General features: G+C 39.1%; 1 protein-coding gene across 2 annotated transcripts in view; it reads left to right on the top strand.

Annotated features, from left to right (window-relative positions):
* The window catches only part of LOC122070441 (afadin- and alpha-actinin-binding protein-like), a 44,637-nt gene extending 18,373 nt beyond the window's left edge, over nt 1-26,264 (top strand). The window contains exons 3-18 of one of the 2 annotated variants that reach the window (XM_042634593.1): nt 3,120-3,377; nt 4,296-4,416; nt 4,501-4,529; nt 4,614-4,725; nt 4,830-4,927; nt 5,230-5,326; nt 5,438-5,527; nt 5,650-5,712; nt 6,111-6,185; nt 6,277-6,342; nt 6,592-6,669; nt 24,189-24,299; nt 24,381-24,458; nt 24,669-24,788; nt 25,745-25,788; nt 25,881-26,264. In XM_042634593.1, coding sequence (XP_042490527.1) covers nt 4,384-4,416; nt 4,501-4,529; nt 4,614-4,725; nt 4,830-4,927; nt 5,230-5,326; nt 5,438-5,527; nt 5,650-5,712; nt 6,111-6,185; nt 6,277-6,342; nt 6,592-6,669; nt 24,189-24,299; nt 24,381-24,458; nt 24,669-24,788; nt 25,745-25,788; nt 25,881-25,950 — 1,164 coding nt within the window. In that variant the 5' untranslated portion in view covers nt 3,120-3,377; nt 4,296-4,383 and the 3' untranslated portion in view covers nt 25,951-26,264. The remainder of the gene's footprint in view (nt 1-3,119; nt 3,378-4,295; nt 4,417-4,500; nt 4,530-4,613; nt 4,726-4,829; nt 4,928-5,229; nt 5,327-5,437; nt 5,528-5,649; nt 5,713-6,110; nt 6,186-6,276; nt 6,343-6,591; nt 6,670-24,188; nt 24,300-24,380; nt 24,459-24,668; nt 24,789-25,744; nt 25,789-25,880) is intronic. The other variant, XM_042634594.1, reaches the window with a different exon arrangement.
* The last annotated feature ends 290 nt before the right edge of the window (nt 26,265-26,554 follow it).

Here is a 26,554-nt window from a genome sequence, read left to right as displayed (position 1 = left end):
TGTCCATGCACACCATTCCTCTTATGTAGGTGTAGACCAATCGCTTGGTAATTGGTCCGATCACGAATGTGGGTTGATCGGAGACCAGTTGCTTTGTAACTGGCCCAATATGAATGTGGGTCGATCGGGTTATATCTGACCGATATGACTTTTGTCAACTGGGAATGTAGGTCGTCCATGACTAGGGCAATCGATTGGTCCAAACTGAGACCAGTCGTGCTTGATCACGTCGTCCTGCTAAGTCCAGATGTTGCGCTCCCAATGATGAGCACTTTTTGCCATAACAGTATGTTTTATGTTTGAATGACAAGCTGTCACACCGCACCTTAAGTTATCTAAAGGCCGGTGACTTGGACATGATCTCATATCCAAGAATCCAACCAGGATCTCCAATGTAGTACTTTAAGATAAAAAAATTCATGAAATGAACTAAAATAAAAATAAATTATCTAATACCTTTTCCCCTACTGGCAAGGGTTGTAGCACATGGGTTTGTTATCCTAACCCAATGAAATCTAGTATGCAAAATAAATCACATCACAATAGTAAGGTGGTTATGATTGGAATGTAGAATTATTATTACACAAGTCTAATAACAATCAAAGTCCAGATGGGTTCTTAGTGCTATTGCAACATAGGTGGTATCCTTGGTCTCAGAATGCATCATCAGTCATCCAACTATAGAAGCTAATTGCAAAACAAGAGCATACCGGTCCCTACATTTGTACTCCGGTACCTGGTAAGCCCTATTAATAATCCTTAGTTGCCTCAAAACCGGAATTACTATCGGCCACGTTGTGTATGTCTACCTCAACAACAATCACCTCATACCGCGGACGTGGTATTCCAAAATTAGATCATCGGACCTATCACATGTGGGATTAGCCAGTACCTTTTCCCATATTGACAAGGGGTTGTAGCACCTAGATCTGTGATCCTAACCATACTACATGATGTGCACAATTATCAATCATCCATAATCCATACAAGGAGACACGATGTCGAAAACCACCCTCGGCCACCCCGTGCTCCACAACAACATTCGTATACATCCACTCTCAATGAGATAACAATGTTGAACCATTAACACACACAAAAACGCACACACACACACGCACACACACACACACATACAACAATATACTTCAACTTAAAAAGGATTGCCATATAACATAGATTTAAAGAAACAACATGATCATGCATAAATAAATTAAAAGTAAATACTCCATAAAATGAAACACAACACCCATTCGCCTCTCATCTCCACGAGCCGTATACTATCGATGACCTCACGACACGTAGCCTCACCACTTGAAGGTTCCATTCATTGGAAACAAAAGGGGCTTTTAGGTCAAAATTGTGTATGCTTGTAATTCCCTTTTATGGTGTTGATTGTACCCCCAACACATGGTTTGCCTATTCTAAGGTTAGATTTTATGCATGCAACACATGCATATACTAATCATCTTAGAAATGATGTAATTAGTCACATATGTTACATAGATTTTAGAGTTTTGGTCATTTTTCCCAATTTAGGATTTTGTGTTACTCAATTGGGGGAAAATTGGTTAAGGTTTGCATATATTGGGTTTCTAAGCCCAAATATAGTCACCTCATTCCTCTAATCTATTCTTACATCAATTACCCAAATTTATAGTTGAATTAGGGTGGTATATCATAGGGATTTTAGTTAATTTCCCCAATTAGGGTTTAGGTTACCCAATTTAAAAAATTCGGTGAGGGATTCCATGGGTTGGGTCCCCAAACCCAAATGTGACCACCTAAATCCCTTAGTCTAGGTCTCCCTTCACCAATCCTCCAACCTACAGCTAAGTTAGGATTCTAGATCATAGGGGACTTGGTCAATTTCTCAAATCTACAGTTCAAATAGCTAAATCTAAGGTTTTAAATTGGGGCTTTTCTTTATTAGGTCTCCACACTCAAAGGTGAGTGGTTCAATTAGTTAGATTAGGTCTCCTACACAAAATCTCCACTTTAATTTGTAATTCAATTAGTTAGGAGATGGAGATTTTGGCTAGGGTTCCAATTAGCTAGCTTGGGTGGAGAATGGGGTAAAAGAGAGAGAGAGAGAGAGAGAGAGAGAGAGAGAGAGAGAGAGAGAGCAAGTAGAGGTAGAGGGAGAGAGTTTACTCACCTTAATGTGTAGGTGAGTGGAGGTGATCTCCTCCCTTGCTTCAAGCTCCTTCTTCTCCCTTGCTTCCTTCCTTCTTCTCTCTTTCTTCTTCTTTCTCCCTTCTCTTCTTCTCTTTCCTTTAAAATTTGTGAAACAAATGAGCTAATAGCTCCTTATATAGAAACTTAAGTTCACTAAAGCTTGTTTGGGGAAATAAATGGAGTTTTTCCCATTATTGGATTAATTCCCCAATTGACACTAGTGGGCCCACTTTGGGGTAATCTAACCTATTAATCCACCCATTTGTAAGTTGTATCACCTATTGGGGGTGGTCTGAGGTGCATGGGTGCGTGGGCCCAGGCCCCATGGCCAAATAACTTATTTTGTCACAATACTCCTACCGGTGTGGGTACATGTAACCACCATAGTTGGGACAACTTCACCTTGTTGCACTGGGGGTTTCTAGGGCCTGTACAAGGGTGTGGGCCAACCTCAGTGTGATTCAATTCTCGGGTTTAGGTGAATCCCCTTAATGACAGAAGACTTATTTTGACTTCCTTGGAGATCTATAACCCTTACAATTGCCTCAGCACGAGTAACACTTGCAAATAGGGTCATTCCTTCCCTCGTGTCAGAAAAATGATGCTAACGAGTAGTCCTTGACACTATACCCCTCTTGTGGTTCATCTATAGTCAAGCACACAAGATATGTTTAGGGCTTGAGTATAACACAAGCCATGTTAGAAGGAGGTGAAATAACCCATATGAAGTTACACTTCTCCTTCTTCCCTGTGGCCCTTTTTTCCTTTTTTGTGTTAGTTCATGGAATAGTTGAATTGTTCTTGGTCTGGTTATTGTTTCTTTGCACTTTCTTTTTCTTTTTTCCTTGGTTAGAAATTTTGATTCATATGCCTTTTTTTTTTTTTAATAAAATGAATTTTGTACATGGATGAATTGGATAAGTTGTAATCTTGATTTTTTTTAGTAATATATTTTTTATAGGGCAAGAGAACGCTACCAACCTAATGCAATGTATGCAAAATGCACGGGTCAATAGGAGGGTCCATAGGAGCATCTTCTATACATACGAGGGGCAACACTATCTTTTTGTGCATGCACCAATCTGGGAGTTCCCTGCGCCCGACTGGTAGGGTTTTGTCCCCCTTTTTTGTAACTTCAGTTTCAAGAAAGGGAGTAAGAAGTAGATGAGGATCTTGACTTTAGCGCACTCAAAAATGGCTTTGTGAGTAAGAAGCGACCCTTTAAATTTTTGTACCTTGTCTTTCTGTCCTCTGATTGATTTATATTTCCTTCTAAACAACATGTTGCAGTTATTTCTCTATCATTATCATCATATGTTGAATCAAAAACTCAAAGATATATATTTGATTGGATTGTTGCTGCTCTTTTTAGAGACCAATAAACCTTGTTTACATTAACGTGGTTGGTAATTCAGTGTACATTTAAAGTTTTAACAATAATTATAATAAGTACATAATACAAGTAAGTAGTGTAATCAAATTAATTGGAATTGATGGACATACATTAAATGTTATAATATCCAACAATAACTGTGCTTGATTCTTTTACCTTCCAATTGGGCCTAACTCATATTAGTCATAGGAGCTACTCCGTTTATATAGGGACGATAATGTATTAATGTATGTGAGAGAGAGAGAGAGAGAGAGTGTGTCGCCAATGTAATCCACTAGGAATTTGCTGAATCGCCGTTGCAATAAAAGATATGGTTGGAGATTGAGAAGATGAATCAAACCGCTTAGATAGAGACTCATTGATGCCTGACATTCACTACTATCACCACGTCCACCACCACTACAAAATATACAATATACTTATGTTAATATGCATTCCATACATGTTTTTATTCTCTTTTAATAGCATCAATACTTATTTTCCAATTAATTATAGAACCTTTTTTGTACAAAGGTAGTCCATATGAGCAGAAACGCAAAAAATATTTGACTTGTACTAATTTAAAATAGACATGTTGCCATACACACTAATCACCACTCTCGTCGTGAAATGAACAGCAGTTGACCACATCTAGTGACATATATATTTTATTTCCACATTAATCCATCCGTTCTATTTCTAATCACGATTTCAAATTTCCCAACAGTGACAACTTCTGTTCTTTCAGATCTTAAAAACGGAGGCTCGACCTTGTAAAATCCCTCTCTCATCGCTCTGTTTCTTCACGCGCCACAGCCAGCTTGAAGAGATTTAAAATGTCTTCAACTGATTCAGAATTCGATCTCCGGGTATGATCTTCAATACTCTCTAGCAATGGGTTTGAAGTTAAGCGCTTTGTTTCAGATTTGTGATTTCTTCCTAAATCGATGCAGGCTTCTATTCAGTCCGGATTTGGCATCGGGTAAGTCTTCCATCGTTTTCTCTTTGATTTTCTAGGGTTTTTTTTTCTGTATTTTTCTTTCCTAGGGTTCTGATTTGTTTTCAGGCAGTACACATTTGCTGATGCTGGGAACTTGGAGCATTGCGCAAAATATCTGAATCAGACATTGGTTACATTTGGATTCCCAGCATCTCTTGATCTATTTGCCACTGATCCGGTGAAGTTTACTGATTTTCTGGCTCTTCTTGCAAATATTCCGTCTTTTCTGGACTGTGTTGTTCTGATCGACTTGTGCTGTTTTCTCTATGGTTTGTGCGGTAGGTTTCTATTGCCCGTACATGCAATTGCATTTACTCTCTGCTTCAACAAAGACAACGGGATATTGAATTTAGGGAATCCTCGAATGAACAGAGACAAAGGTGAAAGCCATTCTAGTGTGTCCTTCGCAGTAAAGTAGAATTTTTTTCGTTTTGGGTACAATGTATGTTGCATTGTAGCAAGATCTTAATTTTCTCCATTATTAATTTTTACCACAGTTTTTTCAATTAAATCTTCTTTCAAGTTTTTCTTGAATATGAAACCTTAAAATTTTTTCCTTCTCATCATAAAATTCTATCTAGCTCATCCTGATCCCTTTTGTGCGTATCCCAATAGTCTTAGGACAGCATGATATCCTGAATTTCATTTTACTTACTAAATTTTATGGCATTTTCTGTTATAGGCTGTTATCTGACATATCAAGATTAGAGGCCAAAGTGGAGAGGCTTGAGGCACAGTTAGCTGCTAAAGATCGAGAGTTGGCCACTCTTGCTCGAAATGTCAGTGGCTAAATATTTTTTAGATTCAATTCTTTGTTTCAGTATTACTATCTATCATTTCATATAAGCTCTGTGTTGTGCTATTCCTCTTATTGTTTTTTATATAAACAGGAAGCCAAGGCCACTGCAGCTTTAAAGGCACAATTAGAAAAATTGCAGCAGGAACGGGATGAATTTCAAAAAATGGTCATTGGTAATCAGGTTAGGATCTAAGTATGCTTTGTTTCCTTCCTTACTGGCCGCATTATTTTCTGCTTGAAACATTGACATGAATGGGTCTTGAGTCCTGAAAATATTAACCTTGACCATTGATACTTATAAAGCAAGTACGAACTCAGCAAATACATGAAATGAAGAAAAAGGAAAAGGAGTACATAAAGTTGCAGGTACGATCCTCTCCATTTCCTTTCCATATTTTTCCTAAGTGACTTTATGTGTATGTTGTAACTGATGGGGCTCACGCAGTGAGATCATGATGTATGAATGGCAATTTGGCCGGTTAAAGTGGTCGCACACCCTGTTCTGCCCCCAAGGGTTTGGGTATGGTATGACTTTTACCGGGTAATGGTGGGATATCTTATTTGAGAAACCTCAGTTGTACCGCCTCCACTCCATTTACCCACCCTGGTTTTCTTATATACTTGGGAATCCTTGTGCATGTCTGTCTGGGTGGTCGGGTATGGTTTTGGTGATACTGGTTCTGAATCTGCTCCATTGTCATCCCTGTCGTGAAGTAATGAAGATAGTATAAAATGAATTCTTTACAAAGCACTCTGCTTTGCAGGAGAGATTGAACCAAGTGTTGATGGAGAAAAAAAAGGAATCCAGGTCAGGCATGGAGATAATGAATTTGCTTCAGGTATTCATTGGTCAATTATTAGTTGCATGGATATATTGTGTAGTTTGGAGAATGTGATGACATTCAATAACTGTGTTGATGATGTCTACAGAAAGAAGGGCGACAACGTGGGACATGGAATGGAAAGAAGGCAGACAATGACTTCTACAAGATGATTGTATGAAAGATGGATATGTAACATTTTCTTTTTTAAGCTTTAATTAATTTAGGAGTGGAAATTAGTGTGATGGCACAGGATATTTATGGGCTGGAATTAGATTTCTGAGCGGAAGTGTAATTCAATTTGTTGTATACATCTTAACACATGTTAGGGGTGCTCTAGGTGACTGAGCATTTATTGAATTTTTGTTTCTAGTGTTCCCATAAGGTCACACCATATGTGTCACACCATATGTTTAACTGGCAGGTGGATGCTTATGAGGTGAAGAAGCAAGAACTAATGGCAGAAAATGCAGACTTAAGAGCATTACTGCGTTCAATGCAGGTATTATGTGAATGTCTTTGCTGTTGTTATTGTTATTTCATGCATGATTCAGTATTTTATAACAATATATCTGTCAACTGAAGTATGTTTAAATAGTTGTTTCAAGCAATGGTCACTTTATGTTTATGGGGTTCCCCTTCTGATCATGAGAACATAGTTGTCAAGGAAGCTTGGCGACCCAAGGAAGTGGAGCGGTGCCTAGGCGCTCGGCTAGGCGTTGCCTAGGTTCCCTTTTCCCTAGGCTGCATTATACGTGGTATTTATGCCATAAATATAGTTATGATAGTAATGCAATATGATCAATTTAATGTAAATATGTAAATTCAATGTGATGTAATTATGCTAGTAATGCCCTAGGATGAGAAACTAACAAATAATAAAGGGTAATTTACATCCCCTTCCCCTGTATTTTGTTCTTATTACATCCCCCTCCCCTGTGTTTTCAAAAATTACATCCACATCCCTTGTAGTATGTTAAATTTTACAAGTAGGCTCACTCTGTTAATTTTTTACCGTTTAATTTGTACAATATTTTTTTAATACCCATATTACCCTTATTATTGTATTTTTACATTTTTACCCTTTACCCTGATATCATCTTTCCCATTTCTGAAAATCTAATTGGTGAGAAACCTCATCCCTTCCTTGTCGACGGCAATCGAAGCTCTGTTGTTGCCGAGACTTTTGGACCTTCGGCCCTTCTCTGTTTTTGTGGATCATTGGCAGATGACATATCTCTAGTCTCTACTTTCTTCTATTTAAGGTTTCGTCTTTCCCTTAATCCTTTGAATTACTAGTGATTGTCTGAATCCCCTGCGTTGGTATTTTTGGGTGGTATTGGCAGTGGAAACTCCATAATAGTAGTAGTATTAGTTGCCGCAGTAGCATTTGTAGTGGGAGTTTGTGGACTCCTAGTTGCCGTACTTGAAGCACTACTCTTGCATGGTAAATTTCTTAAATCGAGCATGGTTGTTACAAGAAGCAAAGAAAGTTGATCATAAAGTCACCATTGTTGACCATTATCCATAGTTATAGAGAATTTTAAGGGGCTCCTGTTATATTTACAAGAACTTGAAAATTGGAATCCATGCTGCTTGCTTTGGAGAGATGGGATGCTGTTGCAGAAATAAGGAAAATAGATCGAGAGATTGTTATTTGAAAAATATAAATCCTACACCACCAAAACCAACTCTATTTGGGTTCAAACCAGCATTTGATCTCTGAGTTAAGCTACCGTCATTGTTTCGGTCAAAGGAGCAAAATATCTCCTGTAACTCTGCAATCTGCTCATCATCGAGCTTCGCTGGCTCATTTCCGTTCATATCAGCAATTAACCAATCCTTCTCCTGATCTCCTGATCACTTCAATCAATCTCTTTCCTATCTTGAAAATACAATAATAAGATACAACCCATTCCAATCTTCGATTCTTCTGCAAATAATCCTTCCACAGATCACTTTCCAATGCACCTCAGTTGTGCCGATCAAGCTAAATTCTATAATTACCTTCCTTTTTTGTTTGGGTAATCTATGGATCTATCTCTGTTTTCTAGAAAGACCCGAATGATGAGCGATTTACCCAACTGATCTTCCAATTCGTCTACGTTTTCTGTAAATTAGACCAGATCTGGTCTTCTTGATCCAACTGATCAAATCCAACCCTATTTGGGTTCAAACCACCAAATGTTAAGCAAGTAAAGATGCTTGTGCCTTTGTCATATAGAATCACTGCCCCCATGAACCAAAATACAATAAAAAAGAATTAACAGTACCAGAAGAAGAAACTCAGAACGAAAGGAGAGAGAAAGAAGGAAAACACCTCACCGTCACCGTCGCCGTCGCCGTCGCCTGCAACTGTCTCACCTTCGCCGGAGATGGTGAATATCTCATTCACTTGATACGTTTGGTTTTCACAACCATTTTGGGGAAAATAGTTTTTAGAAGAAATATAAGGTTAAAATAGGTATTTGAATTGTGGTTGAATTACAAGAGGCTAAAATCGTCTTTTAACATCTAAAACTAACACCCTACTAATGGTGTCATCTGACAGGGGAGGTTTGTGTAATTTTTGAAAACACAGGGGAGGGGGATGTAAATTACCCTAAGCATATGAAAAAAAAAAAAAAAAAGCAATACACAAGATCATGATACAAATAATTAAGAAACAGAATTGTAGAGCATGCAACCATGTAAGTATGATTCCATTTATAACATGTGCTTCATAATCTTGTGCACAAACCAATAATAGGGTTAGAATTAGAATTAATTTTATATAATGTAAAAAATAAAAATAAAACACATCATAGAATATGACGTCTTCCCAGGCCACAAGGCAGGTCAAGGCAACACCCAAGTGACCAAGGCTATCGCCTTTCCTGCATCAAATATGGCGTGCTGCTGCCTTGGATTGGGCCTGGACACCTAGGCAACGTGTTGACAACTATGCTCGAGAACATGGAAAAGGTGTCTAGTCAGCTGAGCTATTTTTATTCAAAGAAATTCAGTCAGTTCGTTGATAATGAAAGATTGGTTTGGTTACATGATGGATTGATAGTTTTGTTAAAATGGTTAAATTGCCGCCATACACGTTTTCCTCAGACAATGCACAGGAGTCATTTGGTCATAAATTGTATTAGCTTTCTAACAGATGAATAATTTAATCTATGCTAGAAAATCCTTTGTGACAGGTGGAAAAAATCTGACATGTCTGACAAAGCAGGACTGTTAAGGGAGTAAATGAGAGTTATGAAGAAAAAACTAGCAATTAACAGGTTTCTGGATTTTGAGAAATAGCTCTGGAATTGATAACTGTTGCTAGCTTTTCTGAAAACAACATGATCATCTGAAGTTTTTAAATCCAAAAGGCGATCAATTTAAGTAAAATATGAACTTAATAAAGTGATTGGTTGGGTCAAACATAAATGGATAGACTGATCAATTAACAATCAACGTGATAAAGTGGGTATGACAGGAGCCTCTAGAAGAATCAATTTAAGAAAATAAAATAAAGAAAGGGAAAAGAAAAGAGAAAGAACTGGGGAAGTCCCTTGATCCCCTAGCGGACTGTATTGAACTCACTCTAATATGATCAAGGCTTAGATCATGGCCATCATCTAAAAGTTATTGTGTGAATTTGGGTGAAACATAATGAGTTTCCATTTAAAATGTTCATAATGATAAATGATAAATATAGGGATTAGGTGGTTGGTCAGCCTTTAAAATCTGACGTGATGTACTTTGGGGAGTGAAAACGGGTCCTGCCAATATGTTCAGTTCTTAGTTTGGTTTTCATCTGCCTTTTCTTTCTTATCGAAATGCTCTAATGCAGAGATCATTCCTTAGAAAGGCCAGGTCATGGGTCTCTGGTGCAGCTTTCTACTTCACTTGCTTAGCTTATGTGTCATAGATAAAATGTATCAAAGCGAATACCCTCTATGTAACACTGAGAAATCTCCCATTATGAATTGATCCTGGTTCTTCAGAGTCCTAACATCTAAGAACTCAAATTGAGTGACAAAGCACCGAGGGAAATAAATTAACACCAAATAAAAGAAATTAAGGACTTTTGTTAAGATATTGGTGTCAGTCCAGTGGGAAATGTAACCATTAAAATGAAATATTAATTATGCAACAAAGAACAAACACGCTCAATAGGTTTATCAGTAAACATTTAAATAGCTGTAACATCAAGGAAATGAAGAAAGGGGTAGGGAGAACATCTCATTATGTAACAAGGAGTGAAGGATAACATCTCATTCTCTTGGTGACCTGGAAGTGCAAATTCCTTGGCAGATGCTATAGCCTGGGAAGGGGTTTGGAGTGAGTTTGCATATGTAGGTCCATATCCAATTGTGCAGTGAGAGAGTGTATTAAAGAGATTCTGGTGTTGGGGCTCATGGAGGGCAGTTTTGGGGCTGGAGTTATACTTTGTAAGCTCATGTATATCACTTGTTAGATATAAAGTTCCTGTTTTGGCATAGTTTTACCAACACATCTATGTTAATTGATCAAAAAAATAATCTTTTTCTTTTTTTGGGGGGGGGGGGTGGGAAGAAAAGCTAATCGACATGAGCCATTTGAGACATATATGACAGAAAGCAGAGTAGAGCTTACTATTGCGAGGAAGATGGGATGAATTTGAAGAATTTAACTTGTAAAATCTTCATTGACATACTTATAGTGCTCAAAAGCTGAATCCTATCCAAAGGGCATTGCTGGTCCGATGGACCACACCAATGTGAAGCATGAAAAGCTGTCAGGGACTATAAATGGAGATTTCCATGCTCTCTTTTCTGGGTTCCCATGATATTTTAAAGATTTAGCAGCAACTTTTATGTCTGTCATGGCTGGTTGAATGGTTTGGGAAAGTGATGTTATTCAAATCTATAGCTTGATTAAGTGCAAGCTTGTTAGCTTTCTTGAAGAACAGATGATTGTGGGAGTTTATGGGCCGAAAGATTCCTATATGAGGGGTGTAATTGCAGCACAATTCAAGCAGTGGGAGTTTTCTGTTGTATCTAGGTGGTAATTTTAGTACCACCAGATTCATATATGAAGGAAGCCCCAATGAACCATTGCTATGGGGTGATGTTCTGGAAGGTTGAAACCCCATTCACCCATTTGCTGGGAGAGCAGGTGGCCATCACTGGGTTGACCTGTGGGTTAACTGCTAGTTTTTTCTTTGTACATAATTTTTATGGAAAAACTATGCTTCGGCACAATGTCAAAGTGTTGTCAACTACTGATACTAAGAAGATCATGGGCACAAACCTTTTTGGAACTTGTTGAATGGGGTAATGACTTGTGTCTAATATGACACCAGCCCTCTTTATTTATAACAATGGAGAGAAGGTTCTAGAGAATTATAAAGACCATTAAACCCCTTAGGGTCCATTTGGTAATTGACACTTTTCCTAAAACCCATAAAACCCATTATTACAACACTCCCCCTCAAGTTGGTGCATAGATATCACTTATGCCCAACTTGCAGATAATAGGATGAAACATCTTACTACTAAGACCTTTAGTAAATACATCAGCTAGTTCATTACTGGGAACAAAAGGCACAGTGATAAGGCCCATATCCAACTTCTCTTTGATGAAGTGTCGATCGATCTCCACATGCTTGGTTTGATCATGCTGGATAGGGTTGTGAGTAATGCTAATGGTAGATTTGCTGTCACAAAAGAGCTTCATAAGAAGGTGATGCAGTTGCACGATGGACATAGGAAAAAAAAAATCTTTTGATTTGATTCTCTTTGGATTTAGAAACAATTTCTTTTTGTATTAGTTAGCTTCTAATTTTATATTAGTTTCTATTTTAAATTAGTTACCATTTTGATACTTTGAGTTTTCTTTTATAAGCCATGTAATTCACTAGTAAGAGACAGAATTCAAGTTTTTGAAGAATTAACACTTGGTTGAAGAATTTTTGGGTGTAGAACCATGACTGCCAACTCCTTTTTCCTCCCTCTCTGAAATCTTCATATCTCTTCTATTCCTCTTCTCCCTCCCCATCGATCTGCTATTATTGCTATTTCTCTTTTCTTTTTCTGTTTTCGTTAACCGATACTACTACTCTATTTTCTGGGTGTTACTTGCAGCCACAGTTTTCTTCCATCAATCTGTCTTGCTACACTTCAGATCAGTTTGAGGTTTTAAGGGCTCATCCCTTTAATGGAAACGACTTACTCTACATGGATGCGAGTGAAGATTTGATCTTTGCTGGAAGTTCTAACCAGAACTTCACATTTGATTCTGTCTTTGCGTTAGACCTGAGTTGCAGAAGTTTTACTTTCTCTTTGGTTTCTGTTTGAACACCCATCGGTTGGAGACTGTAGATCTTGGAATAATCAAACCCTTCCATGAGTTTCAGCCCAATTGAAGGCCCCATTGATGAGTTCTCTTGTCTGGTTCGAAGGTTATTTCCACTGATTTCTGGTTCTCACAAGGAGAAGAAGCTTAAAGAATCGTGGACTGCTGTTTAGGGCATTTAACCCCTGGTTTGACCTTATTTCCCTTCACTTCCTCATTATTCTCCTTAGTCCTAAATTACCCTTTTACTAGCATATTGTAGCCTAGGCCTTTAGTTCCATCTAATTAGAAGTCTGCCACTCCCTTCTAAAGTTCTATTTATTTAGAAAACTGCCACCTTCATTGGAAACTTCAGCTTAATTACAATTCTGCCATTTAGTTGAAGCTTTATTTCAATACAATTGTTATTGGGTGTTGCCTTTGTTTTATTGAGTGTTTAAGTGGGCCCTAAGTGATTCGATTTCAGCCCTTGGGATTCGGATCTGCATCAAGTGGTATCAGAGCAAAATTTCCTGCACTTCCCTAACCATGACAGGTAACGTTACCAATGCTGAGTTGAACAAATTGTATCGCAAGTTAGCCGAGAACCAACAGAATACTGATGCTAGGCTTGAGAGGACTGAAGCCAAGTTTGATAAGTTTATGGAAGAGATGATTGCCTTTATGAAGAGATCCGACAAGCGAGCTGAAGAAGGATCCTCTACATTACCTCCTCAGCTCAACACTTTACGGATCGAAAACACCTCAAAGGTAGCAACTTGATTCAATTGTTCCCTAAGATGTTACCTGGCAATTTTCTGAGAGAGATTATGGCATCAAAGTTGAGGTTCCCGAGTTCAGTGGTGAAAAGGGACCTAAAAAATTTCTTGAGTGGCTTACCAAAGTGGAGAGAATTTTTGCGTATAAGTCTCTTCCAGACGTGAAGAAGTGTGAACTCATTATCACCAAGTTTATTGGGTATGCATGTTCATGGTGGGATGATGTATTACATGCAAGGTTTGTCAGAAGACTTAGACCCGTTACCAATTGGGAGGTCATGAAGCAAATCCTGACTGAAAATTTTGTTCCTCTTAATTATGAAAAGGTAATGTTCCATAAATTACTTAACTTGCAACAAGGGAACAAAGATTTGGATTCCTACACCCTCGAATTCCACAAACTGTTTCAAGGTGTTGACTTCAAGAAACAGACCAGCAACGAGTGATGCGATATATCAGTAGGTTAAGTACTGAGATTCGACTTGAGTTGGCTAACACTGATTTCAGGTCTGTTAATGTGGTAGCGGCTCATGCCAAGATAACTGAAGAGAAGTCCATTTATTAGAAGGGTATGCTCAAGACTTCTTCAGTTTATAGACCTCCACTATGTATGGAGGAAAAGAAGCCTAAAGCTCGCAGAGTTGAAGAGAAAAGATCAGAGTTCAACAAGGATAGTGTTGGGGTGAAGAATATCATATGCAATAGTTGTGGCGAGAAGGGTCACTATTCCAACAAGTGTCCCAACAGGACTCGTTTTGTGAACGTAGCTGAGAAGCAACCGACAGAGAAGAGTGAAGATGAATCTCATTTATATCCTTATCCCCTCGAGGACGATGATATTGTCAATGATGAAGATGAGGATGTAGAAGCTCATTCAACTAGCCTTTCATCCTTTTCGAATAAACTAGTTGATAAGGCTCCTCTCTTCAGACAGAAGGGTACTCTCCTGCACGGCTCCGACCATACTGATGTTCATGCAGTTGTTGATACTGGGGCAGAAGCAAACTTCATATCTGCTGAATTTGTTCGAGCACACAACCTTCCACAGAAGCAACTTTTCAAGAAGATTCACGTGCGAGGTTTTGGACCCACAGCTCGAGAAGAGGCCACTGCAGTTGTTCGAGTACACTTACAGTTTGGGCTGATACAGTACCATGTCATTTGTTTGGTCACCCCATTGGCACACTGTGACATTCTTCTAGGGTGACCTTGGCAGTGACATGCAGGCATTCTCTATGATGGCGCACAGAACACCATCAAGGTGAAGCAAGGAGGTCGTATGTACTTAATGAGGTCACACGCATTATCCGACATGCCATGTCATCGATTGACTCCTGCTCCAGTGACACGTCAGTCTACTTTCCTTCCTCTTGGTGTTATGTTTCCATCTCCTGCTTCGAGATACGTGCCAACTCATCAACGAGCAACTTACAAGGGTATCTTGGGAGCACTACCTAACTCGACGGAGTCGAGTTCTTTTAAGACCGGGAGAGCTGATGTAGTTGCACGATGGACATAGGAAAAAAAAATCTTTTGATTTGATTCTCTTTGGATTTAGAAACAATTTCTTTTTGTATTAGGTAGCTTCTAATTTTATATTAGTTTCCATTTTAAATTAGTTACCATTTTGATACTTTGAGTTTTCTTTTATAAGCCATGTAATTCGCTAGTAAGAGACAGAATTCAAGTTTTTGAAGAATTAACACTTGGTTGAAGAATTTTTGGGTGTGGAACCATGACTGCCGACTCCTTTTTCCTCCCTCTCTGAAATCTTCGTATCTCTTCTATTCCTCTTCTCCCTCCCCATCGATCTGCTATTATTGCTATTTCTCTTTTCTTTTTCTATTTTCGTTAACCGATACTACTACTCTGTTTTCTGGGTGTTACTTGCAGCCACAGTTTTCTTCCATCAATCTGTCTTGATACACTTCAGATCAGTTTGAGGTTTTAAGGGCTCATCCCTCTAATGGAAACGACTTACTCTACATGGATGCGAGTGAAGATTTGATCTTTGCTGGAAGTTCTAACCAGAACTTCACATATGATTCTGTCTTTGCATTAGACCTGAGTTGCAGAAGTTTTACTTTCTCTTTGGTTTCTGTTTGAACACCCATCGGTTGGAGACTGTAGATCTTGGAATAATCGAACCCTTCTATGAGTTTCAGCCCGATTAAAGGCCCCATTGATGAGTTCTCTTGTCTGGTTCGAAGGTTATTTCCGCTGATTTCTGGTTCTCACAAGGAGAAGAAGCTTGAAGAATCGTGGACTGCTGTTTAGGGCATTTAACCCCCCTGGTTTAACCTTATTGCCCTTCACTTCCTCATTATTCTCCTTAGTCCTAAATTACCCTTTTACTAGCATATTGTAGCCTAGGCCTTTAGTTCCATCTAATTACAAGTCTACCACTTCCTTCTAAAGTTCTATTTATTTACAAAACTGCCACCTTCATTGGAAACTTCAGCTTAATTGCAATTCTGCCATTTAGTTGAAGTTTTATTTCAATACAATTGTTATTGGGTGTTGCCTTTGTTTTATTGAGTGTTTAAGTGGGCCCTAAGCGATCCGATTTCAGCCCTTGGGATTTGGATCCGCATAAGAAGGGTAGCAGGAACAGCCAAATCAGTGAGAAGACCATGAAGCCATAGGAGCTCACAAATGCTTTGTGCCATAGCGCAGAACTCTGCTTTAGCACTTGAACGGGCAACCACAACTTGCTTCTTGCTACGCCATGTAATAAGGTTACCACCAACAAAGGTGCAATAACCAATAATAGACCTGTAGTCATCAGGGGAACCTGCCCAATCCGCATTTGTGAAGGCCTCCATTCTAAGGTGATCATGAGGAGAAAAAAGGATGCCACGTCTTGGGGCAGATTTCAAGCACTGGAGAATACACAACACAGCTTCCATGTGAGTCGAGTAGGGATCATGCATGTACTGACTAACCAGGTTGACGACAAATGCTATGTCAGGGCGTATATAAGTGAGATAGATCAACCACCCCACTAATCTCTGATATCTCTCCTTATTTGCCGGATCACCTTCCTTGCTACTCAGGTGACCATTTGCTTCAATAGGAGTGTCTGCCAACTTACACCCTAACATGCCTACCTCAGAGAGAAGATCAAGCACATACTTCTGCTGAGACAAGTAGATCCCACGAGAAGACCTGGCAACTTCAATGCCGAGGAAGTAACGAAGTTGTCCTAGGTCTTTGATCTCGAATTCCTCACTTAAGTATCCCTTGAGGCGAGAGATTTCTGCCAGATCATCACCAGTAATAACAATATCATCTACATAGACTGTTAGGATAACAATCTTCCCACCAGATCTCTTGATGAACAGAGTATGGTCGGCATAGCTTTGAGAGTACCTGTAACAACTATAGTCTAATGGAAACGTCCGAACCAAGCACGAGGGGATTGCTTCAGCCCATACAGAGCACGCTTCAGCTTGCACACCTTCCCTTGGGTTCTGGAGCAAGTGAACCCAGGAGGAATGTCCATACACACTTCCTCCTCAAGTTCCCCATGAATGAAGGCATTCTTCACATCTAATTACTTGTTATCCCAATCTAAGTTGGCGGCACAAGCCAAGATAACACCAATTGTGTTCATCCTAGCAACTGGAGCAAAATTCTCCTGGTAGTCAATCCCATAAGTCTGTGTGAAGCCTTTGGCAACAAGTTTGGCCTTGTACCGATCCACTGTACCATCAGCCTTTTGTTTTACTATGAAGACCCATTTGCACCAAACTGTCTTCTTTTGTGAGGGAAGACACACCAGATCTCATGTGTCATTCTTCTTCAGAGCCTGCATCTCTTCAACCATAGGTGCTTGCCATTGTGAGTCTGCTCTCACTTTCTGCCAGGTACTAGGAATGGACACAGAGGATGGAGAAGACACAAAACTATAGTAGGAAGGAGAGAGTGAGTCATAAGAAACAATTTTAGCAAGAGGATTTAAAGTACAAGACCTAATGCCTTACGAACAACAATAGGCAACTGAAGCGACTGATCAACAAAAGGAGAGGGAGAATTACCAGGGTCCAAGGGGACAAAATCAGGCTCGAGAGGAGACGACTGGCATGGTAAGGTAGATGCTAGATGTGTAGTGGTCTGAGTCTGCTCTCTGCGACTATACACATATATCTCTGGCCGAGGCGCAGTAAGAGAAGTAGGAGTGTCACTCTCCCCCTGAAACGGGATACTAGCAGGGATAGCAATTTCATGAGATGGAGGCACATCTTCCACAATTGAAGGAGACTCCCCCTAAAGAGGTGTCACAGTGTAGTATGACGTAGATTCATGAAAGACAACATCCATAGTCACAAACCAACGCTGAGTAGGAGGATGAAAACACCGATAGCCTTTTTGAGTAGGAGCATACCCCAGAAAAATGCGTCGGAGACCACGAGGATCAAACTTTCCATGAGGATGATGATTGCGAGCATAGCAAACACTACCGAATCCTTTAGGAGGAACATTAAAAGCAGTGGAACCTTGGAGAAGATCCAGAGGGGAGCAGAAGGCATAGACCCGAGAAGGCATTCGGTTGATAAGAAAGGCAATAATGAGAATTGCGTCGCTCCAATATTGGGGAGGAACATGCATCTCAAACATAAGAGAGCATGCTACCTCACAAAGGTGGCGATTCTTCCACTTAGCAACCCCATTCTAAGCTGGAGTATCCACATAACTAGTTTGATGAATCATCCCATGATCGGAAAGGTAAGCTTGAAAGGACCCTTTAAAGTATTCCCGGCCATTGTCGCTTCGAAGGATCTAAATGGTAGCACTGAACTGAGTCTGAATCATGCGGTGAAATTGCTAAAAGCAATAGGTCTTACCCTTGGTTCGCATCATATAAACCCAAGTCGTCCGAGAATGACAATCAATAAAAGAGACAAACCACGAATAACCATTGACAGACACAGCGGGATGGACCCCAAATATCAGAATGTATTAATGAAAAAAGAGTGACACTTTTATTTCCAGAAGCAGAATAAGTGATTCAAGTTTGTTTGGCCAAAACACATGCCTCACAAAAAAAACTGACTCGAATTACAATTTTTAAATGAAGGAAAAACTCTAGCTAAAGTTCCCAAAGGGGGATGTCCCAACTGACGATGCCACTGCAGTAACTTAGAGACATAGTTGTCATGGCGTCAAATCAATCCAAGGTGGTGGAGGGGTGGCTAGTCGATTTGGCGATGAATTACCCGTTACGGCATTGCCATGGCGGTCAAATCGCCCATGTGTCATTTTTTATTTTCCCTATTTTCTAAAGTTATTTAGTATGCTAGTTTTTTATTTCCCTTATTTTCTAAAGTTATTTAGCATGCTACAAGCCTACAATGTATACACTATAACATATAAAACCAACATTAAGCAACATCAAATCATCGAAAATCAACATAGCCCTATCAAAATCACCCTGCATTTTATAAAAAATCGACTGCTTAGTGAATCAGACATGACCTGGAATCCATGGCGGTGCCATGGCAACGCCTATCAGCAATGGCGATCGCCATTTGTGAGTTATGTAAATCGTAGTATTGCCATGAACTTCTTTTTCCACCAGGACGCCAAATCTCCGCCTTGGCGATGCCTAGGTGACACTATGACAATTATGCTTAGAGATGGGAGGTGACGTAGAAGATGTTTGAAGAGCCTGACCAAAAACCAACGTCGAGTCATCATCAAGTAGATACAGGCCACTACATACCCTACCAGAGCCAATCGTTGCCCCTGTCACCAGATCTTGAAAAACACAATGAGATGGGAAAAAGATGACTTTGCAATTAAGACTGGAAGTAAGACTCCTAATGGACAAAATGTTAGTGGGAAAAGAATGAACATCCAATACAGTATAAAGGGATAAAGAGGGGGTACAACCCACAGAGCCCTTCTCTAGAATAGTGGAATAAGTCCCATTAGCCAATTTGACCTTATCATTACCAGGCATAGTTGTCACGGCTCTAAGGCGAACCAAGGCGGTGGAGGGTTGTCTAAGCGTTTAGGCGAGAAGGTGCTCGCCTTAAGGCGAACAAGTGTTATTTTTTATTTTTCCTATTTTCTAACATTATTTAGTAAGCTATATATACCTTGTATCATAAAAAATAAAGATTAAACAACATCAAGTTATTAAAAATCAACAATTTGCCATATTAAATCATAAAAAATTAACATTAAGTCATATTAAGTTATAAAATATCAACATTTAAATAAATGCTCTTGTTCTATAATAAGTTTGACTGGTCAAATGATTTTATTTTTACATGAGACTTTTTGTATTAGTTATAACATAAAACCAACTTTCTAACAAGTCTAAGATTACTTAAATCTGAGTTGTAATGATAAAGTTATGCTCCAGTCAAACTTAATTTTAAGTGCGTGAATATTGTTAAAATCGCATAAATGAAAATAATTTTATAGATATCAAAACAAAAGATTATTTTACCGGACTTTTGGTTTTTAGCAATGTTTTAACATGATAGAATTTATAAAATTTTCATAATTGAGAAAAACCTCAGCATTTAAAAGTTGAAAATCGCCCATATAACCAAAATCTAGTTTTTATTCTTGGACTGGGGGGTTGACTTTTTATCCTTTTGGAATTTGATTTTTAAACTATTTTTATTGGATTCAAATAGGGGGTATTTGCTTATTTATGAATAATATCTTCAGTAAATACTTAAATGATATTTGGCATAAATAAGGGTAAAAACACAAGGCAACATGCAGTGCAACAAGGCAACTATCGCCTTGCCCCAGGCAAACCGCCTGGATGCCTAGCTAGGCGACGCCTTGACAATTATGTTACCAGGACAAGTAGTGTACTGTGAAAAAAGCGACAAACGGCCAGTCATATGATCAGAAGCCCCAAAGTTAATCTAAAGGGTAGAAGGGACAGACATAATATGGCCACAAAAGGAGATACCTGACCCATAAGGGGTGGAATGAGCAGAGCTCGCAGTGGCAGGTGCAGGAGAGTCTAGATATGTCAAGAGGCGCCGGAGGGCAGTAAGCTCGTCAAATGATAGCGAGACTACTGAGGAGCTAAGAGTAGAGTTAGAGTTAGGGCTCTCAATATGGTCGGTCTGCCCAGAAGTACCAGCACGACCTTTCCCTCTCCCTTTTCCAGATGTATCAGTAGGACGACCATGATGCTTTCAGTAGTGCTCTTTGGTGTGATGCTCCTTCTCATAGTAATTGCACTTCATTGGAGTCCTAGTAGAGGAGCCACCAGATTGTGGGGTTGCACCAAGGGATTGAGTGCCAAAAACAAGTGCAGATCTCTCAGTAGGAGTGGTAGCTTGTTGTGGAAGCATAGTGGTACGTCGACTTTCCTCAAGTTGGATCACAGCATAGGCTTGATCCAAGGTAGGAAAGGGGTCACGACTTAAAACCTAGGACCGCAACTAATCAAACTCCACATTCAGACCTGCCAGAAAGTCATAGACCCTGATTTTGTCCTCTCGCTTCTAAAACTTGGTGACATCTTTAGCGGTGGAAGGAGTATACTCATAGAAATCCAACTCAATCCATAGTGACCACAACTCATAGTAGTACTGTGACAGAGTGAGCCCTCTCTACCTCAGATCACGAACCTTCTTGCGAAGGTCAAAGACCTGAGCATCACTCCTTGCCTGGGAGTAGATATCTTGGACAAACTTCCAGATCTTCGCGGCAAAGTCGAGGAGATAGCCCTGCGAAAGCTGTGGCAACATGGTGTTAACAAGAAAGGCCATAAACAGACAGTTGGCACATTCTCACTTGTTAATCTAAGTACCTGTTGTGGACGCTTCGTGGTTCCAGTGAGGTACCCGTAATAGCCACGGGACTTGATGGAGATGCTGACTAAGCGTGACCACATAAGGTAGTTTGTGCCATCAAGCCTGATAGCACAAGGATGAAAGGTAGGAAGAGCCGTGGTGTCTCCGCCAGTAGAAGCAGATGAGATGGTAGACATGGTTGCTACTTAAGGGGGCTGTGCAAATAGAAGAGACTAGCCGGAGATAGAGAAACACCAAAATAACCAAAAAAAGCTAGAAAACCCAAAAATCGATAAAGGGTAAAACCCTGGGAAAGCGGTTTTGGGGATAACTCTAGAACAGAGACCTCAAACGAAAAACTAGTCGATATATACCACCATAAGGATAAGTGGCATCAATCGCATTAAACATCAAAACGATCGGAGCATTGAATGGGGACAATGAAAAAACGTTCTCAGGGAGAAAACCTTGAAAAAGTGATGAAAAAAAGGTTCTGGATCTCTCAAATCATTATAGAAGAGAGTCTGAGAGCCCAGGGGAAGGATGGGTAGAGGTTAGAAACCCTCTTGGTAGTTTAAGAAGCTCCCGCCACGAGAGAGAAGCAGATGAAGAGAGATGGAAGGTGGCACAGATGAAGGAGGCGCTGGGAGAGAGAGAGAGAGAAATGAGAAAGAGGCAAAGAAATGGAGAAGAGGGAGAGCCTTGGGGTTTTGGATCCTAAGGCTCTGATACGATGTTGAATGAGGCAATGACTTGTGTCTAACATGACACTGGCCCTCTTTATTTATAACAATGGAGAAAAGGTTCTAGAGAATTACAAAGACCATTAAACCCCTAAGGATATGTTTGGTAACTGACACTTTTCCTGAAACCCATAAAACTCATTCTTACTACAGAACTTAATATGAGTAAATTTTTAACATTTAGGTTACCACATATAGCATGTATATAATATAATATGGGAAAAAGAACTCTCTTTGGTTGCGTGGCCCCTGTCCTAGCATTGGGGCCAATGAGCTGGTGCACATGGGCATAAATAGAGGTGGTTTTTTTGTGTTTAATGAGGGTGGGGGGTCATTTTTTCACTCTCTGTGCTTGGTTACAGGGGCCGCACGTTCAGGGAGCATTCATTTCCCCATATTATATATCTTTTGTCTCGTTAACATAAACAATTTAAAGTTTGAGTCTTTAGTCAAGTCTCTCAATGAGCGGAATGAGCCAAATCCATTAAAATTTAAGAACACTTTGTCTGAGCATCTAGTTAGTTTATGATTGGGTTGCTTGTTTCAAGAAATAGTTATTCCTTTGACATGACAGGAGTAATCGTAGGGAAGGTTCTATTTCGGTCGAAACCTAGGAAATTTCGAGGAAACCAGAAACTTTTTCCTGGCTTGGTGGAAACCATGGTTTCAACCTCTAGATAGTGTTTTTTTGGTCTTATTTTTTGTGTACAGCCTACTTTTTACATTCCTAACCTAATCCATGGACTATTTTATTTAAAAAAAAAAAGGGTACTTGTGGTGTTGACCCAAGTTTTTTTGGTGTACACCGAGTGGCTGAGTACATTGTACACTATCCTACGTCTAGATATAACTTACATACTGAAATGGAAATAAGCTATTAAAACAAGAAAAACATATTTTAGATTTGCAAGACAAGCAATGATGTGATAGGGATACAACTCTCACCACTCAATTCCAGTCGAAGTTTTTAGGCGGCTCCAATCCACAAGCGACGTACCATTGCAGATATCGTAGCCGCTCATCTGAGTGCAACACATATGAGTCTCATGACATGTTTTGGGTCCAATTGTTTTCAAAGTCTGTTATTTCCCATTTATAAGACTCATCATCAATATCTTGAAGGTATCCCTATTTCCCATTTATAAGACTCATCATCAATATCTTGAAGGTATCCCAACCTAGGGAATGGCTCACTCAGATTAAAAGGATGTGGAGGTGTCACACATGGTTGGGCCGGAAATCCGAATTTGTTGTTAACAAAAGATGACCCACCACCTAAACCCCCTCCATGTCCAAATGAAGAAGAAGATCCCCATGCCCACCACCATATCCAAGTACTCTTCTATGGGTAAGATCTTCCTTGGTGATGCAAGATATGGGAGTAGAATGAAGGATTTTGTCAGAAAAATGAGTTTTTTTTTTTTTCTTCAAAGAGTTGTTTCCCACTTCCCAGTCGAAACCCACAAATAGTGGAGATAGGAGTTGAAATTTAGGGCTGGTCCAACTGAAATGGTTGAAACAATCGAAATTTTGTTGAACCCTCAAAAATTGGTCGTAACCAACTGAAACCAGGTACATTTACATTGTAGTACCTGGCTTCGTCTTGGAGTGGGTCGAACCGGGAAACCTTGCAAAATTTCACTCATAACCTGGGAGTTTTAGAACCATGATTTTAGGCTCAAATTTATGGCTCCAGCATCCAAGGGAGAAGCTGAATGAGTGGAATGAACAGGTGGTTCATAGAATAAACCAGAGAAGCTTACCTTTTAAATAGCATTGGCAATTAAGCCGAAAAAAACCCGAGTATTTTGTAATTAACAAGCTTCAACATAATCTTGGCCATACTTGTCATGGCGTCCAGGTGCCAAAAGGCGTTGGAGGGGGCCTAGTCCCAAGGTGACAACAACATGGAGCCTGGATGACCAGGTGATGCCTTGACAATTATGATCTTGGTACACTTAGTCAAACAAGGTGATACCTTGACAATTATGATCTTGGCAGACTTGGTCAAACAAACGGGTTTCAGTCTGTAGGTGCACCAAACTGGTTTCAGTCTATAGGTGCACTACTCACTTTGGTTCCATATATATATATATGTATGTTTTTCCAATTAATTTTTGTCTTATATTGTTATATTATGTCAATGAAATTTTATGTTATGTAGTTTAGTAATGTAAATATTTGTCAGTGGGCCCTGATCTAACCTTTACATTGTCCTATTAGGCCTCCCTGAAGTGTACTGATGCTCTTTATAGTTTATTTTTATGACTTCCTTTCTGAAACTGATTACTTTATGCACCTGCACTACATGTTTTCTTCTTGGATGATTATTCATCCTCTCCAATACTGTAACGGTTATAAGATCTTTAAGTTTGAAATGAACATCTCAAATTGGTTTTTGGGATTTTATTATTTCATTGTTTCTAACAGATGGATATGCGTGACTTTTTAAATGCTCCAAATGGGTCATCAAAGCAAACTTTGGCTGTCAATGGAAGACCTGATGTGGATCCCCCACAGTCCCCATTGGGTGGTAGAACGGTACAGCCAACTCCTCTTGAATGTTAGAAATGGGTTGTTCTCAATGTCAGATGTGACGCTGAGGTTTTCTTTGATTTACAGGATGTCTTTGACCTGCCTTTTCACATGGCTAGAGATCAAATAGAAGAGAGTCTGCGAACTAAGATGGCTTCTATAAAGGTGAGTATGTTTTTCATTTAGGAGTCATCCCTCTATAGTTTATATATTCATGGTTGCAACTTCACAACAACAACAACAACAACAACAACAACAAAGCCTTATCCCAACTTAATGGGGTCGGCCACATGGCTGCAACTTCCAATCCATTTATTAGTTGTTTTTGTGTATCTTTTAAATATGAGATTTAGTTATTTATCTTCTATTGTGAAGGAACGCATGATTCAACTGCAAGATGCACAAAAGGGATCGGAGGTCTCTTCTGAAGCAACTGAGAGAGAGCTTGAGCTTGAAGCTCAACTTGTTGAAGCTAGAAGCATCATCCAGGAACAGGTAACTCTTGTTTCTGGTTAGCAAGTTCTAAAAATGAAATTGTGCTTTTTTAAATTCCAATTTTAGTTTACAGGAACTCTGTCATTGGATCTACTGCAGTTATTGTTTGTTTTTTCTTTCTGATGAATGATGTGGTATATTGTCTCATCAAATTGCTCGTCATCTTCAGAATCTTGCTCTCATCTTTGTCACCTTCCAAGCTCCACATACTTTTAACTATTATGATGAAGAGATTCCTAACTTTCAGGATGTTCTAATCTTGTAAAAATTCAATGCATAAGTGAGTGTTTTGAGTAATGGCATAATGACCTGACTCTCTTTATAGTTGGATAATGCATAGTTGAGTTATATGAGTAAGAGCAACAAAAAGCAAATGAATGTTTTTTCTCTAATTCTTACGACTAGTTATCTTTAACTACTTACTATCTAGTATGTTTCAGGTGTTACTAGGGTATCTGTATTATTATGGTGCTTTTTGAGGGTTCCTGACCATCGCGATTTAGTGCCGTTGTTCTTGTACAACTTCTTTGAATCCTTCGCTCCTTCAAATGAATTAGTTTATTAAAAAACAAAAAATACTACAGACTATTTTCTTCTTTCAGTACTTTCTCCTGGAGAGAAACTGTGTATTTGATTTCAATTAGAATTATTCCACACAATTTTATATTATATTCCTTTTTTTCAAAGAATATATGAACTTATCCCATAAAACTTCAAGTTTGTGTCTTCAAGAAGGGTGTTATTAATGGGATTTCCATAATCCAACTCATCCCAGATAAAGAAATTGCTTTCTGCTGTGTCACTGTACTTGGTTGAATTCTGGTGCAACCAAACATCATTTCCAAGAGTTTTATAGGAACTTTTTTTTTTCTTTTTTTAAAGTTTTGAGGAGTCTTTTTTTATTTTCCTCCCGGTGTGGGGTAAGATCAGTAAAAGTAATTTGCTTCTAAATGCAGGCATCAATAATGTCCAAACATCTTGCAAAGTCTGAGAGGCCAAGGTATTTGTACAAACTTTTTGTGAACTTTTTCTTTTAGATTATTTTTGTTCTTCAGTCATGTATCTTGAACATTTTCTTATTTATTTATGCAGGAGAGTTAATGGACACTTGGATTCTGATAGGGAATCACTTCTCTCTTCACCAACAGAGGCCTGTACTTGAGAAAATTTCCCTCTCCCTTTCTGAGCTTTGCTTCTAGAGAATGATCGTCAAAATGACAACTATTTTCAAATCCAGCGGGACTATCACCAAGATATGCTCTCATGTCAGTGCTGTTGATTGAAGCCAGGTGCCCGGAGAGCCAGGCAGAAATGCTCTACCATCAGGCTGTTTGGTCTGAGGATCATGGTCCAACTCCATTGTTTGATTTGGAATCTCTAGAAAACTTGTCTTCTTGATTAATGGAAATTAAACCTGCATTTAGTGAGAGATAATTGGTAATTGATTACTAGAGTCAATTAATTCCTATTAGGCTATCACTTGTCTTTCCAAAATGATAATGTAGGTGAGTTAGTTGCCATTATTTCATAAATCATACGAGCATGCATGTTTAAAATATGCTTGAGGTCATTGGGCTTAATCCAGGATGGACTGACAACAAAACTGAGCCCTTTTTTGATTCTCTGTTGTAGTTGGGTTTGACAGCATTTAAGGGCCAGCATGATAACCATTCTGTTTCTTTATTTCTCATTTTTTTTTTGTTGTAAAGGAAAGAAATAAAAATCTTGTGAAAAATTTGTGTCTTCATCTTAATAATTAATATAAT

This window comes from Macadamia integrifolia, unplaced genomic scaffold (genome assembly GCF_013358625.1).
Source record: "Macadamia integrifolia cultivar HAES 741 unplaced genomic scaffold, SCU_Mint_v3 scaffold924, whole genome shotgun sequence".
In the NCBI taxonomy this organism is placed as follows: Eukaryota; Viridiplantae; Streptophyta; class Magnoliopsida; order Proteales; family Proteaceae; genus Macadamia; species Macadamia integrifolia.
The sequence above is the reverse complement of the archived record's forward strand: the minus strand, read 5'-3'. Positions and strand labels throughout refer to the sequence as shown.